Source organism: Rhinatrema bivittatum, chromosome 12 (assembly GCF_901001135.1).
Source record: "Rhinatrema bivittatum chromosome 12, aRhiBiv1.1, whole genome shotgun sequence".
NCBI lineage: Eukaryota > Metazoa > Chordata > Amphibia > Gymnophiona > Rhinatrematidae > Rhinatrema > Rhinatrema bivittatum.
This window is the reverse complement of record NC_042626.1, coordinates 5,880,813-5,899,945: the sequence shown is the minus strand read 5'-3', so window position 1 is coordinate 5,899,945 and position 19,133 is coordinate 5,880,813. Positions and strand designations below refer to the sequence as shown.

Here is a 19,133-nt window from a genome sequence, read left to right as displayed (position 1 = left end):
GTGTATGATATTAATGTCTTCTGTTCTAGCGAGCTGAACTTCTTTAAACAGAGATGGTCTTCTCCTGGAAGCTGGTTTCACATGGTGGCTTAGATTTTAACATCTCTGTATCTAGCACCATTTGAAATCAGTGTTCTAGGTGTAAGAATTGCAGCACGGTGCTGGAAAAGAAGAGGATTCAGGAACAGTTGGGCACAAAGGGAACGTATTTTTAAAAATGAATACTGCAACTTTCAACCCGCACCCGCCCTACAAAACTGTGGTTGCTGTAGAATGTGAAAGCATCGGCCACTGCCCACATTCCTGCCTGTGTGTGCATTTATAGTAAAATAGCCTCAAATTAAAAATATCTACACAGAATCATCCTGCAGTAGCGCTAGGACTGTGGCCACTTGCCAAAGGGCACGAGTGAGTGCGTGAGGGCCTGCTGCCTTCCTGCCCCATTTCTGGCCCTTCTAGGAGGTCCTGCAAACGGGGTGTGGTCAGTCTCTTCACGACTGTCCAACTGAGCTACCAAAATCAGCAAAATTCACAAGGAAAAATATCTTAAGAAGAGATTTCCTGGCTGAGGAAAGTTTTTTTATATATATAAACAGCCTGGCAAAGCATTTTCCTTTTAAACTTCGCTTACCCTTTTTTTTTTAAGCAAAGGAACTTCTGTGGTTCTTACTAAATTACCAAGCCTATCTCTTTCCACTGCCAGCAACCTGTGGCTGCACTCCCTTTACATATAAAATGGAGGGCAGTCATTTAAAATTCCATGGTCTGTCTCCGCGCTTCGGCCCTCATTTTAAAAGTCATTTACTAGCAGCAAATATTGAATTCCAGGTGCCGCTCCCTGAAGATTATCTTGACAATGAGAATGACCTTTAAGGACCAGCCAACTTCTCTTACACAGGCTGACCGATTTCTTTTGGTGTTCAGAGTCCTAGTTTTTTGTCTAGCACCATTTGAAATCGGTTACGATGTAGAGCGAAAAGCAGCAAAACAGTGGTGAATTCATTTGGCGGCATGCACAGTGCAACTGGTCATCAGGAAGCTGAGGATTACTAAGAATGTATGTTCGTATTCAGAAAAACATTATTTTGTAGTAAGAATGTATAGATCACTGTTTAGGAATGGCTGCAGGCTAGGTATAGAGAAAGAAAAGAGATACGTACATACAAACCAAATATTTTTTTACAGCACGAGATTAAATGCTGCTTCCTCTTCAGCCCCGCTAGAGATAGATCCATAGGAATACTATCACCCCCTTCTGAGCTGGGCAGCCCTCCCCTAGTCTCCATCACCAGCAGATGGTAGGCAGTGGCCATGGCCTGGTTTAGGTAGAAAAAGAAAATTCTGACGTCGGCTCCTGCCGTGAGACTAAGCACGAAGACTTAGGCACTGATTCAGGGGAGGATTCTTTGCTGGTGGAAGTGGGCAGATACTTATTTTGAATCTGTGCAATCTTTTGCAATGGGTATAGTTTCGGTTGTGCCCACTACATGAACTTTTGGCTATAGGCCCGGTCAGGTGAGTCATTTTTAGGGGCAGTATGTCCACTAGAATCTGATCCTAGTACCTAATTTTCCCCTGAGGGGGAGGCACAGAGAGTTGTGGCACCTCTTCCATAAAGGAAGCATTTGCAACCTTAGGGGCAGATTTTAAAAGATCGGCACGCACAGGTTATAAAATCCATTGGCTGCACACGCAGGGGAGGGGGGGTGAATGTTCGTAAAGTTCACACAGCAACACAATAGGGCCTCCCCTATTTCCCTCCCTGTCCGCTCCAATTAAGCACCTCAGGAGCGTAAGTAATGTACTCGTGCCAGCCGGCTGCCGGCACGTGCTGCCCCGGGACATAGGCTAATGGCTGCTCCCCCGGCTGGCCTCCCCCGTGCACATATCAGCGCTTACGCACGTGCCTGGGCCCTACCCACACCCATCAGTCCTGATTTTTATGCGTGCTGGGCTTTAAAATTCGGCCGTTAATTTCTTAATCGCTGTGTCTATGAATGCTTCTAGTTATAGCCCTGTCGAATGAGTTAGCTGCTGCTCCATGGGGGCCTTGGGAGGTCGTGTTGGTTGTAAAGTGATGCTCCATAAAGAAGAGTGAGTTAGTTCTTGGCACAAGGATACGATGGGGGCAGCCCATGGTGATAGGAATTGAGTGGGATAGTCCAATTTCTCAGGAAGCAATTCACCATCCCTGGAGAATCTAGGACGCCTCGGTGTTGCTGGCTTGGCTGATAGAGCAGATCTTGTATTGCTATAAATCTAGGTCCAGTTCACTGCAGCTTATCTGTTCCATGGCAGCAACATGAGCGCTGGTAACTTGGTTGAGGATGCACATAAATGCCGATGAGGATTTATACTGGCCAGAGTACACCCAGAGAGGCAGATGTATACATACATGTTCCGGGGCCAGGCCTGATCAGTTTTCCGGAATAGATCTCAATTCCCCAGCTTCAGTAACAGGTCGCTCAAGGTCAGTAGCCGCAGGGAAAGGCAAGGTGGTCCCTCTTGTTGGAGATCAAGGCTTAGCGGTTGCCCTTCTGCATTTACACCTTTAATACGGTTTCAAACAGCCAGAATACTGTCCACCAATGCCTTCGCAGGGACATATATGACATCCCAAGAGCTAGATTTGCTGCTCTGATGGGCAGGAAAGACTGAAGATAAGTGTTCTTGCACTGATCAGGAGTGGAACATGTTCAAAATGGACATTCTTGGTCATGGAGTGGTCAACCATGGGGAATGTGACCTGTAGCTGGTAGCATTCAATCAAATGATGATCAAAGAGAGTGTTTTCTGATTAGATTTTTTTCAGCCAAACTACAGGAAATTACTTATTCAGAGTCAAAAGTTCTGGCTTGAAATGGTAGGTTTTCGCTGTGGCTCTTGTTAAGGAGAGTGAAGCAGATGAGGTTGAAGTTTGCAGGCCTGGTGCTTATTATGACTTCAGACTTGTCAAACTGCCTTTTGGGATACAGATCTCATGCAGTTGGATCATAAGAAACCATTCAGTGCAAAAGCAGAGAGAGCAGTAGTGCCTACAATCCTGAAGCCTAGAAGATTCTCCCCATCTTTGGCTTATGAGTGAGTTTGAAGAGTGGCGTGCTAGACAGTGGATTTTTTGGAGGAAGGTTTCTCTAAGGGCTTGGCTATTAATACACTGAAGGTGCAAGTAGCAGCTCTCTTGCTATAGAGGTCAAATTCAAGGTAAACAAGTTCTAAAGCATGAAGCAGAGCTGGGTTCCGGGTCTTGTTCTTCGTGGCAGGACTGTGGTTTGCTCCTCAAAGGCAATTTCCTAACAGCTGCGCACTCTGAGTCTGGTCTTTCTGGTTTCCATTTGTTTGGTTTGGATTGCAAGTGCTTTCTTGTAGGGAATCTCTTTATTGATTACAAAAGAAAGTCCAAATTTGAACAGTTCCCGCCTTCCTTCCAAACATTTCATGTGTCAGTCTCATTTCTTCACCTTGGTTTAGCAGCAGGTTGATGCTGAAGCCTATGTCCTTCTTCCCTTTTTAGTCATGAGATGAAGCAGCTTCTAGAGCCACTGAAAGTGAGTATAGCAGTCCCGTGCCAAAGCAGCTGCAGGCTCATTGCAGGAGGGTGCACTTGTTTGGTCTCTCCACTGGATATCTGTAAGGTGGAAACGGTCATCATTGCATCCCTTTCCTAAGCCGTACTGGCTGGATGTCAGGCCTAAAAGCCTTTCACGTTAGTGTTGTCCCAAAGGGCTTGAGCAGCAGCCTGTTCAGCTGCACTAGACTGACTGGATGAAGAGGCAGGCAAAATTACTTCTTACCTGTTAATTTCCTTTCCATGAGTACAGTCAGACAAGTCCAGGACCCTCCCCCTATCATTCAGTGTATTTATACATTTTATGCCTGGTAGAGTAGTAGTGCTGGAAGCAGCATTAGCAGACATAATGGCTGTCTACTTCACCCAAAATACTTACTGGCCCTGGGTAAACAGTCTTCAGCATCAAGGTGAGGAGATGGGACTGACATGAAATGTTTGGAAGGAAGGAGGGAACTGTTCAAATTTGGACTTTCTTTTGCAATCAATAAGAGTCCCTACAAAAAAAAACACAACACTACTCACTCTTTCATCAACCAATCATACATTCTCCACTCAATTTAAAATCATACACAGAGCAGCTATTTGCTGTATAAACACAGCCAACACTTTTTTTATAACAATTTTTGTTTACCCCAACACTGTTTCATCAAAATTCAGCTTCTTCAGGGGGATTTTTTTTAGTGAAATTATTATCAAACAAGAATTTTGACCACCCCTGATCTCTGAAGGTCATGGTACATAGATGGGAACACCTCACCAACTGTTCAAATGATGTCTGACTGATTACACAGCCACAGCTACCAAATGTGAAACCCCACAGGACATTTTCTTGTACATGCACTCTATAAATTCAATAAAAGAGGATCAAGATAACCCATATAATCCTTCTGTAAATTACAGCTGTGATGGCCACTCACAGATAAGCATGGAAGGATAACATTGAAAAACCACAATTTTCTATGTACAGGTCTGAGACATATGCACATTGGGACACATTTGCAGGGTTTATATATAGGTTGTAATTTGATGTATAAATTGGTTCTTTAAAAATTTAATTACATGAACATTTATTTGATTTTTGCTGCCTTCTGCTATATTTAGTAGTGTTAGGGATTTTTGTACCTTTGATTTGTCTCTACTTTGCTCCAGGTGAGTTATTTCTTATTTCCATAAAAGCCAAAAAAAATAAATAAAGGATATTAAACTGAAAAACCAGTAATATGGTTTGATGGTTCATTGGGTTGAGCTTAGCCAGAGTTAGCTTGTTACAGAATACTGGCAGGGTGGTGTCAGTGAGCCTGGTGATCTGTCTCCATCTGCTGGTTGGTATGTGTAACCAGTTTGTATTCAAGGAAAGGAAATTATCAGGTAAGAAGTAACACTCGCTTCCACAGCTTAGGATTTTGCAGGCAAGACCATCTTTGCTATTCCTGTGCTGCAAAGAGCTCCATCTTAGAGCCTGTGCTGTGGCAGCAATTCCGAAACCCATGGCCCTGCAAGAGAACGGTGGCTACTTGGCAGGTGTAAAAGCACATGTAAGGATTTCCAAATGAAGTTGACGACATACTTTAGCCCACCCAAAAAATAAGCCCCTGAAGCATGTACTTCGTGGGGAAAAATCCTTAGAAAATAGTCTTTGCAAGAAAAGAAACCTGGCAGTCCATGACCGGGACAGATGAGGGGGGCTTCACAAGAACCAGCTAAGAGCTTTTTATCTGAAGGCTGAAATGTCAGGGATGTCCCCTGGGTTTCATTTCAGAGGGTAAGGATGTCTGGACATTTGCTGGACTGCAGGTCCATATGAGCAGAGGCTGAGAGAGCACTACAGTTTGTAGTCCCTGGCTGAGGCCTGTTTCTGCAATAGATGGGCCACGTTTTGAGAGGGATATGAAAATGAGCAAAATGGAGGCGCATGGCACCAGCCACCCTTTGCCCTACCACGTGACAAGGGCTCGCCCATAGCACCAGTAGCCCCTGTACCATGGTAGGGCAAAAAGGGCAGCCACCAGCCCAGGAGTGAGAGGTTGCTCGCAGGGCCCCTGCTAGACCACCATGGATTCTGAGAGACTTGGGGGGGGGGGGGGGGGCGGATTTTTTTTTTTTTTTTTTAGAAGACAAAACAAATGAAAGAAATAATCCAGGGGTGGGCTTGAAATGACCCACCCCCAGAATGAAACAGAACAAAAACAAACTGTTTACACACACACAGACACACTGTGTGCCTCCAAAAGTAAAATAATCCAGTGGTACCGTTTATGGACTTCATGTGTTCGTTCTTTAAAACATTTGTCTAACTTGATAAGGGCAGGTCACCTCTTCATTTTTTTTATAGAAATGTATTTATCCTTTTCCTGATCAAATCTTCCAAAGTAATTTATGAGTGGGTTATTTTACAGAGACTTTGACAATAAAAGCACTTTCACAACCGATACATTCAAGCAGTGTGGGCATTTCTCTAATCCCAGCAGGATCACAATCTAAATTTGTACCTGAGGCGATGGAGGGTAAAGCGATTCGCCCAGCAGTGGGATGTGAACCCTGGTCACAGCCCGCTCCTCTACGCATAAGGGTTACAGCTTTTCTTCCAGCCCCCAGCATTGTCCATTTGAATGTACCGGTGTTCATTTTATGTACATGTTCTGGTGCTCAGACTGGTTTGAGTATGGATGTAGCTTGTGTTCCTCGCCCTGCACTACTTGAGGGTGCAGGCTACACAATTTTTAAAATATAAAATGAAAAGACTGCAGCAAAGGTTATTCCCATTTGATTAGCTTACAGCACAATAAAGAGTTCAGTCATGAAAAAGCACTCACTGTACTTTTATTTAACACACATTATCATACCTTACAGGGAAAGGTCCTGCAACCCCCATCAAGTTTTACACTTCCTTCATATATGGCTACCATTGGTCCACATGGATGTATAGAAATAAAGGTCAATATATGTGTGTGACAATCTCGCACAGGTATGGGTGAGGATTGTGTGAAAGCATCTGGGGAAACCTCATAGTGCCTGCATAAGTAGCACTATATGAGAGGGACACAGTGCCTGCATAAGTAGCACTATATGAGGGGGATACAGTGCCTGCATAAGTAGCACTATATGAGAGGGACACAGTGCCTGCATAAGTAGCACTATATGAGGGGGACACAGTGCCTGCATAAGTAGCACTATATGAGGGGGATACAGTGCCTGCATAAGTAGCACTATATGAGGTTTTCCCCAGATGCTTTCACACAATCCTCACCCATACCTGTGCTAGACTGCCACATATAGATTGATATTTCTACAAGTGTCTAGCAACGTTGGATTTTCTCTTTTGTGTATTTATAGACATAAAGGTTGGCAAGTCATAAGCAAGACCTTCTTCCATTAGCTTTTCAAAGCCCTGCTGCTTTCATCAGGTCATGCAAAGCGCACTCAGCATGAAGCTGCCCAAACATACAAGCAGCTGACAGGGTGAAGGTGAGGAGGCCCTTGAAAGCGAGTCCAATCCAAGAAAAGTCTCATTGGCTTTCCTATCTGAATGAAATCAATACTAACCCAGCCTGCAGCTGTATGGGCCTCCCTTTAAGGAGGGCGTGACTGCTAGGCGAGCCACGCCCGCAGTAACAGACTGCCTCCTTAAAAGGGACCCAAATATTTAACATTTCACAATACATGCTGGCTTAAACACAAACAAACTACAGTTTCCTTGCTTCACTCTCTACTTGCAAGAGCCTTCTTTAAATTTATAATTTTACAAACTTCATTTTTAATATACAGATATCAAATTTAGACAAATCAAATGGCAATTGTAACAGTTGTCTTGGATAGCAATTCAAACCCAGCAAGATAAGCAGCAGATAATTGAATTACACTGGGTAGCCTGTCTGAATCTGTTGTACAGCATGATGGTTGCATGGTTTGTGAGCCAAGCACTTCAGGTTTCAGACAAAACTGAGAACTTATTAAGGCAACTGCAGGCTTGTTTATCACATCCAAAGCTTGATTTTTATTTTACTAATTTTGACCTATTTTGTGTTTATGCAGCAATTTTATACCTTGCTTAGAGAATATTTTGTAATTAGGCAAGTTAACAAAAGGTGACAATAGGTGTCCAGCAAGGCACAGGACATGTTCTCCAAGAACTTCATTATAAGGACTGCTAGTTCAAGCAAAGAAAATGTAGCAGCTTTCCCAGCTCCATATTCAGTAAGCAGAGATTAGTGAGCGAGCTGGTGGAACCCAGAGATACGTTTAGGGATAAGCATGAATTATTTTTGGCCCTTAGCTCTAGGAATTGGCTCAAATGCAATTCCTATCTAAAAAGATGCGAGAGACTTGATTTTAAGGTAGTTTCAAATTAAATTATTTCTCAAGCAAACTTTCACACTGCAACAAGCAGCAAGCGATATTCAGCCTCCTTAACCTGAGAGGATAGGTAGATTTCTACGGGACCTGCAACGTAAGCCAAAAGTTCAGAATTTGCTGAAGAGGTGACGTGCATTCTCGGGGAGGGGTCGCCTTATTGTACCGAGGCCCGTGGACTAATGCTGGATGCTCTCCAATTTCAACAGGAGTAACGTGAGTGGCGGGGAACACAGAGGAGACGTTTCCTAATGCACTGCAGGGCTGGACAACTTCTAGCAGAAGTGGAAGCGCCAGCTCTCAAAAAAAGTTCCACTACAGCAGCAAACATCTGTGCAAATGTTTTAAAAATAGTTTCTAATTACAAAAAAAAGATATCTTCCGCTCTTCAGGTGGAAAACCAGTTAGGCATCACAGCTTTTATAATGAGCACTGTAAGAATCAGAGGTACGTTTCCTAAGAAAGCAAAGAACAGTTAAAATTAAAATGCAGCTGGTAAAATGTCGGAAGATGGGACAGATGCATTCCACTTAAAATGCTAAGTTCACATTATGGTTCCCATGTAAAACAATGGCTAGGAAAGGTTCTCGCAACTCGATTTAATCCTAGTAATGAAAGATATAAATGCTAAGAAATGAGATTGCCTGTAAGAATTCCAAGATAAAGTCATTTACATGTATATAAACTTAGGAAAAGGAAAGTCTGGGCAACCAGTTCAGAATTTGAAAAGGCCATGGCGTATGATAGAGAAAAGCAGCCCATGGCTTGCCAGACGCTCGCAGGCTAAAAGAGCTGCGCCACTTTCAAAGTAAATATCAGATTTCATCAGCTTATTTGTAGGCACCACCCAGCTTCTCAGCAAAGCAAAGCAATCTTGCCTGCTCACAAATAAATATTAACCTTGTTTGTATCTTACAGCCCATCTCAGCTGTGGCATTCATCAATTTACATAATTAAAATTTTACCAACAAGCAAAGTAATAATACAAACAAACATAAAACAGTTATTACAAATATTTTCTGCTGACATGCGAGGGACATAAGAAAAGCTGCAGTTAATGAGTTAAAACACTGAAAGTAGACGTTAAACGCACTGCCCATTTTTTGTCTCCTGGGTAGACCTGCTTGATCCCTGTATATATAATATACATTTGAAAAGGGTATTTTAAATTTGCTCCAATGGTGGAGAATGCCAGGATCATTATTTAAAATCTAACTGCTGCTAGTGAAGAGACTAAAGCCATTAAATATGCAGTTCATTAGTATGCAAACCACAAGCAGGTTTAATTCCTAGTTGATGGTGCACTATATGTTAAGCCTTTCCAGTTCCTATACACTACACTCCATAACAATGGTGACTTGCACACATCTGATAAGAGGTTAGAACATGTAATAAGCAGACTATCAATATTAACATGCAAGCCTGTCTGCAATCTCCAAACTGATACCAGTACAGGAAATTTAACGGTGGGGAAGGGGGGCTGCAAGCTCTCTTTTCATTAAACATTTGGAGCTCGCTGAAGGGCTATAAAGAGAGAGAATAAAAGGGTGGTAAATGTTCGCCTTATTTCACATTACCCTCAGCAATCAAGATCAGAATGACCTAAAAAAGCAACGTATAGCGAAATACAAAAGGGCATGTTATCGACAGGACCATTTACAAGTTATCACCATAAACTTACAAAGCATGCACACAGTCATGCTAAAGGATTTAAACAGGAAAAGTTAGAAGAGACAACTGAAGCATATCCCAGTAGAGATGACAAGCAAGTCATTTGGACATTTTCAGGCTGAAGAGGACGACAAATGAAACACAGATACCTTTTAATTACTGTACAATTTTGTCAGACTCCAGCGACTGACTGGTGGGCGTTATGTTAGGATTTAGAGGAACATCTTTGCTGCTTTCATTGGTGTCATACACGCTGAACAACAAAGGAGGAAAAAACTAAACTGCAGTAAGTGATGAATAATCATTTGATCCAGAGTGAAAGGACAGAAAAGGAGTTCAAATCGGGAAGACGACTTCAAATACAATTGGAAAATAAAGTGTCCACAACTTATCAAAATTACTTTATGACCAACCAGAATTAGCATAAACATTAGCACCAGAGACTATAAAATGGTTTGGGGCCATCCAGTCCAAAACAACAAAATGTGAGATAAATTTCAAAGCAATATAAAATGTCTTCAGAGGCCCAAGAATTAAGATTTAAAAAATGTCTTACAGCATCCACATTGCTGTCATTTTGCATTTATTATTAAGGGGTTTGCATCATGGGATCATCATGTATGGCATTTAGGCTCCCTGTCATTGTCAATGAGTGGTCTAATGATGATAAAAAAAAAAAGTCTTTCTAAAAAGACCCAAGACCTCTGTCATATCTTCAAGGTGCAATCACCCGTTAATACTAAATTAAAATAAATATAAAATTACTTAAGCAATGGTAAGAAGGGCACTACTATGAAAAGTACAGGGTGAATATTACTTGTTCCAGCAATGCGTCAGCAATTAGATTATCTCTGCAAGACTGAAGTTATTTGAACATTTAATGTGGTTTAAACCATGTTAAAAAATGTTTTAGTATGTTTCCCAATGTATATCTTCTTTAACACACCAAGGGTCTTATTAGGCAACAATTTATCCTAAAACAAAATTTAAAAATCCATGCCAACAGGTCCCACAATATATTCTGAAAGCAAAGTACATGCTACAAAGATAAAATAAGGAAATTCATTCATATCTTATTTAAAAAAAAAAAAAAAAAAAGCTTGCATTTCTAAAAAACAGCACATCTAGGTCTGGACCTCAAATGTTAATCAGTAATTTGTTTAGGTTGTTGGACAGATGTTCAGGTACTCCTTATAATTTATGGCACAATATCCTAAAAACAGGAGATCATCATCCAGCAGACAGAAAGAGAAGCCAGTCATCAGATTAACATAACAGAGCAAAGCAAGGCATTCTACAATAGGACACTGCAAAGGCACACAAACTGGAGTTTTATAAGTCATGATACAGCACAGCATTTGCACTCAACTGTCTCAGATTTAATAGTATGAAAGCTTGCATGCAGAGAATCGCAGGTACAGACAGAAAGAGTACTGATGTACACTGTCATTTCAATCTTCCCTGTTTACACTTTACACGTCTGGCTACTAACTCTCTTGGCATGCCAAAGAAACAACCAGACAGTATCTATAGCAATCAGAGACTCAATGCTTCTCAATCTGACCTTGTACAGTTGAAAGTGTGGCAGAAAATAGAGAAGCTCTAATTAATAAACGGTTCAGAAGACTAAACAGTATCTGAAGCAGTGAGGCAACATGCAGAGAACAGGTAAACTCAAAAATAAAAAAGGCACATTAAATACGTCTCTGGTATTCAAAGAAACTATCTTCCATTCTCACATCTGCCTTTTCAAAAAAGAAGAGGTGAACCCCACAAATCAATGGCGTGCTGCACTCACATTTATATTTTCATAAAATCAAGGGAAATGCAAGTTCTCATTTTCCCACATTTGAGGGTTGTTGCACTGAAAGTAGTTGGAAATTGCATCCTTATGGTAGCAGAAAGCTGCCCTACTTTATTCAAGCTAAAATAGTAGTGTTACTATTTCTTACATTTTTAGTGCAGTGGGAAAGAGATGAGCTCTGATGTGAAGGGAACTCATTTATTAGGATTCCTCCTGATCATGGTGGTATTATCCACCGTGTTCATATTTTAATGCTGCATCCAGTTATTTCTCTACACAACATGGAAATATCATCCGTATAATTTGTGCTGCACTAGATAGCTATTTCCTAAAAATTCACATCAGAGCACACCTATGGCTATCAGTGCCATATTCTGTCATCTGTCGCTTATCACCGCATTGCTGTCAGCTATGTGCTCTGTATCGGAGGGAAAGGAAACAGAAGCACAAGGGCAGAGCGGAGAGCACCACCCAGGACCTGCGCCCTTTGCTCATAAGCATTAAACCCAAACATTTTTGCTAAAATTTTGAATCAAATTAGGTATAAATGGTTATTCAAGGTGGTCAGCTGAACTTCTGAATCTCCCTATTAAGCTGTAGCTGAAGCTTTTCCTGCTTCTTGGGGGAACTTGTCCCAGGTTAATCACTGCCATTTATGAGGCTGGAGGGAAGAGTGAACCCAAAGCAGAAGCATCGTGAGCATTTGGATTCCCAGGTTTTCTCTTTCCCATCCATACTGCACCCCCAGCAACTGCACGCCTCGATTTCCTGTACGGCAATGCGTTCCTGGGCCATGAATCACATCTCCTTCCTAGAAAAATCTGAACAGCATAACTGGCCCATAAAAATCTAATTGCTCAGCAAATAAGGGTCTATGAACAATTCCATCGGCGAAATCAGCCCATTTGACTAAGACAGAGAGAGAGCTAGGCCAGGCTTGTGGAACTCTCTTCCTATCAGATTACAACCTAATCATCAGACTTAAAGATGTGGCTCTTTATAAAGGCCTTTGGAGAAGATTCTAAGGGAGTGTTTTAAATTTTAATTTAAGGCTGTGTCAAACGTATTGAGAGGCTAATATATTTTTACTGATGTTTCTTTTTAATTTTGTTTTGCTTTTAATATTAGATTTTATTCTACATTGTATATGATTTTACTATTTTGTTTTAATTTATTTTATATTATATGGTTTCGGAGTTATTTTATTGAAATTGTGAACCGGTATGATTGATCACAGAATATCGGTATACAAAATATAAATATATACACTGTATTAATTTATATATTTCAATGCAGACCTACCAGAGTAGTAGTCTGCCAAGAATAAATACCATAACCACCCACTAATAAAAGGTAGTCAACTGTAATTTTTAATATTTTTGGATTCATAAAAAACTGTAGCATAAGGAGGGTCATTTTCATTTCTTCTGGAACATAAAGAAGTGATTTTTAGGCTATGTACAAGGAATATTCAGGAGATATCTGTACACAGCTAATCTAAGATACATGTGCCTGTTTTGGCTATCCTGAGACTAGCCTGTCTGCAACCTTGAAGGATCTGAGGTGACCACCCCTGCTCTAGCAGGAAACGTTTAACATATCAGTTTTGGCAATAAAGTAGTTCAGAATACGCATATTTGTACTAAAAAATATATTTCACTTTTCAACACTGTTTAGACTACACACAAGTCACCCATAACTTGGTTCAGAAAAGCAAAGCAAAGTGAAGTGCATAACAGGGATCCAATTACACTACAGAGCTGTTTTGATCTGAGCTTATTCAGCTGAAGTTCCTGCGTTTTAGAAATAATTAAATTTATAGATCCTAATGCACTCTACACTTCAGAAACAAACACAAAGCCATCTCTAGGTTAAAGGTCTGCTCACCAGTTTTGGCATTGTCTATATCAGCGGTTCACAACTGGTGTGTCACGATACACCAGTGTGTCGCCAAGCACCGGCAGGTGTGTTGCGGCTCCCGGTGTTCTACTGCCCCGCTTGTGCTTCCCTTCTCTCTCCCTAGGGGCGGGGTTGAAGAATGGAGAGACGCTGCGCACCACCGCTGGAGGCCAGGCCGGCAGGGCCGAAGAGTAGAGAGATGCTGTGCGCCACTGCTGGCGGCTGAAGAGTGGAGAGACCTGTGCACCGCCACCGGAGGTCAGGCCAGCGGCGGCTGATAAGCGGAGGCCAGGCTTATTAGGCCAAACAATGAGAAGAGGCTCCATGTGAGCTTGTGTGTGTGTGTGAGAGAGAGAGAGAGACAGACTGGTCAGCGAGGTGGGGGGGGGGGTGTGAGAGAGAGAGAGAGACAGACTGGTCAGGGAGGTGACTGGTTGTGTGTATGTGTGAGAGAGACAGAGACTGGTCAGTGAGGTGTAGGGGTGTGTGTGTGTGGGTGGAAGAGATACTAGTTGGGGAGGTTGCTGGTCTGTGTGAGACAGACTGGTTGTGGGTGCTAAGGAAGAGGACTGAGGACAGAGCTTCAGCAGCCACTGCTGCTTCTGGTGAGTGCTATTGACCTGCAAGGGAAAGGAGTAGGAGAGTTGCTGGAGAGGGTAAGTAAAGGTGGCTTTAAGTTTATTTTTCTTGATTGACTGACATTTTAATTATTGGGTATCATGTGATGTGATATTTGGACAATTTTTAGGAGTTTAATTGTTGGATGTTATTCTGTTCATCAGCTGTTTTGTAACATTTATTAGTATAGCTTTACAATTATTTCTAAGTTATTTATTCTGTTATTTATCTATAACAGCTTGGCTTGCTCTGTTTTCCTATAGGTGGTGTATTAGCTTTACAATTATTTCTAAGTTATTTATTCTGTTATTTATCTATAACAGCTTGGCTTGCTCTGTTTTCCTATAGGTGGTGTATTAGGGTTTAGGGCCTGGTTAAATATTTGTAGTGGTAAATTACTGTCTTTTCATAAGGAGGGGTATTGTGCCTGCCAGTAAAGAGAGTTTGTTTTGCTTTTACTGAGATGTCATCAGATCCAGAATATCTTTTTTTGTATGGTGAGTTGTACGGGAAATGCCCTAGTTCTGCTCTGCACCCATTTTTGGGGGTCGAGGGGATTCCTGAGGATGCAGAATGTACATTTACATTTTGCCCCGTGACGATCACATGTTCAGTGTGTCACATGTGAGAACCATCTGTCAGGTGTGTCCCGGCCAAGAAAAGGTTGAGAACCACTGGTCTATATGATGGTTTCGAAAAGTGCAAGGGGATATAACCTGAATAAACTGAAGGGACAAAGTGACCTGTTGGGTTTGAACTGGTCTGAACAGCCCCGTCTTGCAGTTCAATGTCTACCCACAACTTGCACTCGTGACAGGTGGTGATTAGTACTCAAACAAATCCTTACGGTCAGAGCCTGCGCACCTATCACGTTGCCTTGTATTTTTTCTCTAACTACTACATTAGATCATAGTAAAGCTGTGAAGTTCTAGGTTGCACAGCAAATTTTACCAAAGGAAATAAAGTTCCTGACATATAAGCTTTTAAGTAAGAACAGGAAATACAGCACAGCAAAGCTCAGAAGCCAACAGCTTTACTCATGCAAAAAAAGAAAAAAAGCTGCTTGAGAGACTGGACAGGTGCATCCATTTAGAGAGGAATGAGAAAGTATCTTAAGCTCACCCTTCTTTGTTTCTCTTATAAACATAAACTGCAACCCCAACAACAACAAGGCAAAAAAGAGCAGCGAGGATTCCTTGAAAAAAGTAAGAAACAGTAGGCTGGTGAGATTTACACTTCTGACATCAAACAGCTTGGGAAGGAGCATCAAATCATTACATATTTTACATTTATCCTGGAGAAGCATCAATTCTCTCATTCTCCTGTTACTTTCTGCTCGTTTGGGCATCCCCCCTCCCTGTCCTCTGCCAAAAGGTCGGCGTTAATTTCTGCCGGCACCGGGAAAGAGCACAGAAAAGCAGTAAAAACTGCTTTTCTGTGCACCCTCCGACTTAATATCATGGCGAGATTAAGTCGGAGGCCCCAAAAGTTAAAAATAATCAAAAATTTAAATAAATAAAAATTTAAAACTGGCCCACATCTTGAAACCCAGACGCTCAATTTTGCCGGCGTCCGGTTTCTGAACCCGTGGCTGTCAGCGGGTTTGAGAACCGACGCCAGCAAAATTGAGCGTCGGCTGTCGAACCCGCTGACAGCCGCCGCTCCTGTCCAAAAGGAGGCGCTAGGGACGCGCTAGTGACCCTAGCGCCTCTTTTTACCGCGGGCCCTCATTTGAATAATTTTTTTTTCTGAATCGCGCGCACAGGAGAGAGAGTGGCCTGCGCTCGCCCGCTCTCCCGCGATTTTTACCCTATCGGCCTGTAAATGAGGGAAATCCTTAGCCCCACCTCACCCTGAAGACTGTACCTGTCAACACAAGCAAAGAATCAAACTACTGTAAAAAGCATTTGTGATCAGCTTGCTTTCCTTGCTCTGCCAACTGGAAAGGCAATTTTACTCCAAAGTCTTTGCATAGCACGGACAAGGATTTTAAAAAATTTAGGGGAGAGGAAAGAGAAACCATTTCGGCTTGTAACCGTATGACTCATATTGTGTATTTCTTATAAAGCGTCAGTCATTAAGTCCATCCTCCCCTCCTCCTGTTTGTCCTATTTCATCCGCTTGTGTATTTCTTTCCTGCCCAAGGTTATTCAAAGTGGTGAACAAAAGTGGACCAGCTAGGATTAGAAACGCAAATGCCAACCACGCCCCAGTTAAGAAAAACACAACACAAAAAGCACAGCCTTTGTGCCTAATCATCAGTGTCCAAAGACGTACAGCACTGTCTGTCCTAGCACTGGATTTCTCCCCATGTTTAGATTTCTGAAACTGCAGACTGATATGGACAGACAAATGTAAAACAGCGTTCTGCGTATATTTTACACTTACCAACAATAAGATCCACATTTGATCCTGGGCCATCTAAGGAAAAACAACAACAAAAACACTTTTTTAAAAGATTTGAAAACAAACCCAACACTGCTACTGATTTAATTGTGCTCTAATACACGGTTTTAAGTCTTATACTAATCCTTAAAAGTTGTAATACATTTATGGCAAGCTGTTTTGCAGATCACTTTTCAAATATTCATGATTTCTAATCAGAAATGCAGGAAAGGTTTGTCTATTTAAAACAGGATTACTTATTCAAAAAAAGCAGTTATTTAAATCAGCGTTCCCACCTTTCCATTCTTGTTTGTGAAACCTCCCCTTACCAATCTGAATGTAATAAAGTTGAGGCACGGACGTCCTGAATCTTGCCAGACTCCCATGGAGCTGCACACGACAGGTGTGGGCTGTATTTACCTGTGACTTCAGTTCTACAGTCGGATTCTCTCATTGACCATTTCCAAACATCTTTAGCTAAGGGATGTCTTGAAAAATGAACCCTCAAAAAGGCACAAGGCAGGACAGAAAGCACAAAACGATTTGGGGAGGAATCCAAGATGGTGGATATTCAGTCACTTTTTTTTTTTCTTTCCCTTCTTTAAACCTTTAGTTCATTAAGGATTGCAAGGAAGGGTAAGTAGTACTTGTCTTACCCCTCGGACTCCTCCCTGCCACCTTAGGGCCTAAGGCTCAGTTTGTGGGACACTCGCCCACTGGAGGAAGCAGCATGGCATCAGGACAGTGAGACACCAAGTCCAGGGGACTCGAGTGCACCCTGTCTCCCCAGCTGTCACGAAGGTGACGGAAGATCATGCGGGAGGAGAATGCTTAGGCAGTGCCTGATAGCCATCTCTGCACTGGAAGACGTGTGGACACAACCCAGAGGGATGGCCAACACATGGCGTGAATATTACAGAAGCAGCAAACCCAGGAAATTCTACATTGGTTATTTTGACATCCGCTACGCAAGCTGGAGAGAGCAGCGTGGTGACACCTCATACACTAATGCTGGAAGAAGTGTGAACATTCAAGCTTGAACGTTTTGTATCTGGTCATTTTGTTTTTTAAACTTACCTACTATTAAAAAGTTTCTGTTCTGGATAATTCTAAAAAGACTGTTAAGCATCTTGAAGTTTTAGAAGATAACTCTGTACTTTATAACAGAGAAGAAACCAAAGTTGCTTACCTGTAACAGGTGTTCTCCGTAGACAACAGGACAAAAAAGTTACAGAAATGGGCGATGTCTGCTGACGGTGCAGAAATGGAAAAAGCTCTCCCAGAACTCAGAAAAATCAAGGTGGTCGGAGTATGTGCAGGCATTCCCGCACAGCTGCCACCACTCAAATCCTCGCTTTTTGTGGATGGGATTGAGTGGCCAGTTTGACCTCTTGTCACTGGTAGTGGTCAGAGTATGTGCAGGCATTCCCGCACAGCTGCCACCACTCAAATCCTCGCTTTTTGTGGATGGGATTGAGTGGCCAGTTTGACCTCTTGTCACTGGTAGTGGTCAGAGTATGTGCAGGCATTCCCGCACAGCTGCCACCACTCAAATCCTCGCTTTTTGTGGATGGGATTGAGTGGCCAGTTTGACCTCTTGTCACTGGTAGTGGTCAGAGCGAGAGTTGAGGGGAAAACAAACAAGCTTTCAAGAACTGCTTGGCCAAAACTGCTGTCTTGACATGAAGCATTTCTCTAGGCAGTAAATTTGTGAAGGTGTGGATGGAAGCCTGTGGCAACCCTGCAGGTATCTTCTATGGCAACAGAGCAAAGATGAGCTAAGGAAGCCCTGACAACAAGATTTTACCTTATTTTGAAGACTATTTCTTAGAGCTATGCTCAATGTGAAATCTATCGGGACAGCGTTTTGTAACTGAAAACCCCCGTTTGATTGGGTTAGATGACAGGAATAGCTGTGAAGACTTTCCTTAAGGCTTTGTTCTCTCCTAATCAAATAGCGGTAAATGAAATTCACCGAGAAGAAAAAGGTGATTGGGTGAATGTTGAATATATTCACTTTGTGGGAAAGTGGCTTTATATGTTGGTCCACTGAGCTTACATAGATACATAGAAATGACGGCAGAAGACCAAATGGCCCATCCAGTCTGCCCAGCAAGCTTTCGCACTTTTTTTTTTCTCTCACATATTTATGTTTCTCTTGGCTTTTAGTAACCTTTTTTTTATTCTATTTCCCTTCCACCCCCGCCATTAATGTAGAGAGCAGTGTTGGAACTGCATCTAAGTGAAATAGTTTAATTAGTTAGGGGTATTAACCACCGCAATAAGCAAGCTACACCCATGCTTATCTGTTCATCCAGACTATGTAATTCAATCCTTGTTGATTGTTGCCTGAAAATAGATCCACCTTTCTTCATTCCCCCCTGCTGTTGAAGCAGAGAGCTATGCTGGATATTCATTGAAAGTGAAGTATCATGCATTGAAAGTGAACTATTAGCTTATTTGGTTTGGGGTAGCAAACGCCGTAACAAGCAAGCTACTCCCTGCTTTTTTTGTGAATGCAAATCCTTTTTTCCACATTTCCTCATTGCCCAATAATACAAGAAATTGGAGAGTTGGAGATACTTTCCCCTTTCGTTAATGGGGTTATGTACAGCCCTTGTTAAAATGACCTCAATATCGAAATTGCTATGTTTTGACTATGGTCCCTTTAGTTATGCTCAAAAAGATCTCAAATTAATACAAAAACCGTGCTCAAGGGATTTTTTTGGAGGCATGGTAGGGTAGATTGAATATTCAAAGATTATTGGTTTCTAGGAATGAAGGGGGTTTGGGTTTTTCTAATCTTTGTTTATATAATATGGCTTGACTAATGGG

The 19,133-nt window shown here is 42.0% G+C and overlaps 1 protein-coding gene across 39 annotated transcripts in view; it reads right to left on the bottom strand.

Moving 5' to 3' along the window:
• LOC115073820 (complement decay-accelerating factor-like) overlaps positions 1–19,133 on the bottom strand; it is an 83,631-nt gene that overhangs the window by 18,918 nt on the left and 45,580 nt on the right. For 14 of the 39 annotated variants that reach the window (XM_029572656.1, XM_029572660.1, XM_029572658.1 and 11 more), the window contains 4 exons: positions 16,302–16,334; positions 15,036–15,108; positions 9,742–9,845; positions 7,558–8,377 (listed from right to left, as the gene is read on the bottom strand). In XM_029572656.1, the coding sequence (XP_029428516.1) occupies positions 9,749–9,845; positions 15,036–15,108; positions 16,302–16,334 (203 nt within the window). In that variant the 3' untranslated portion in view covers positions 7,558–8,377; positions 9,742–9,748. Of the gene's footprint in view, positions 1–7,557; positions 8,378–9,741; positions 9,846–15,035; positions 15,109–16,301; positions 16,335–19,133 lie in introns of those variants that run through there. The other 25 variants (XM_029572673.1, XM_029572678.1, XM_029572675.1 and 22 more) reach the window with 4 other exon arrangements.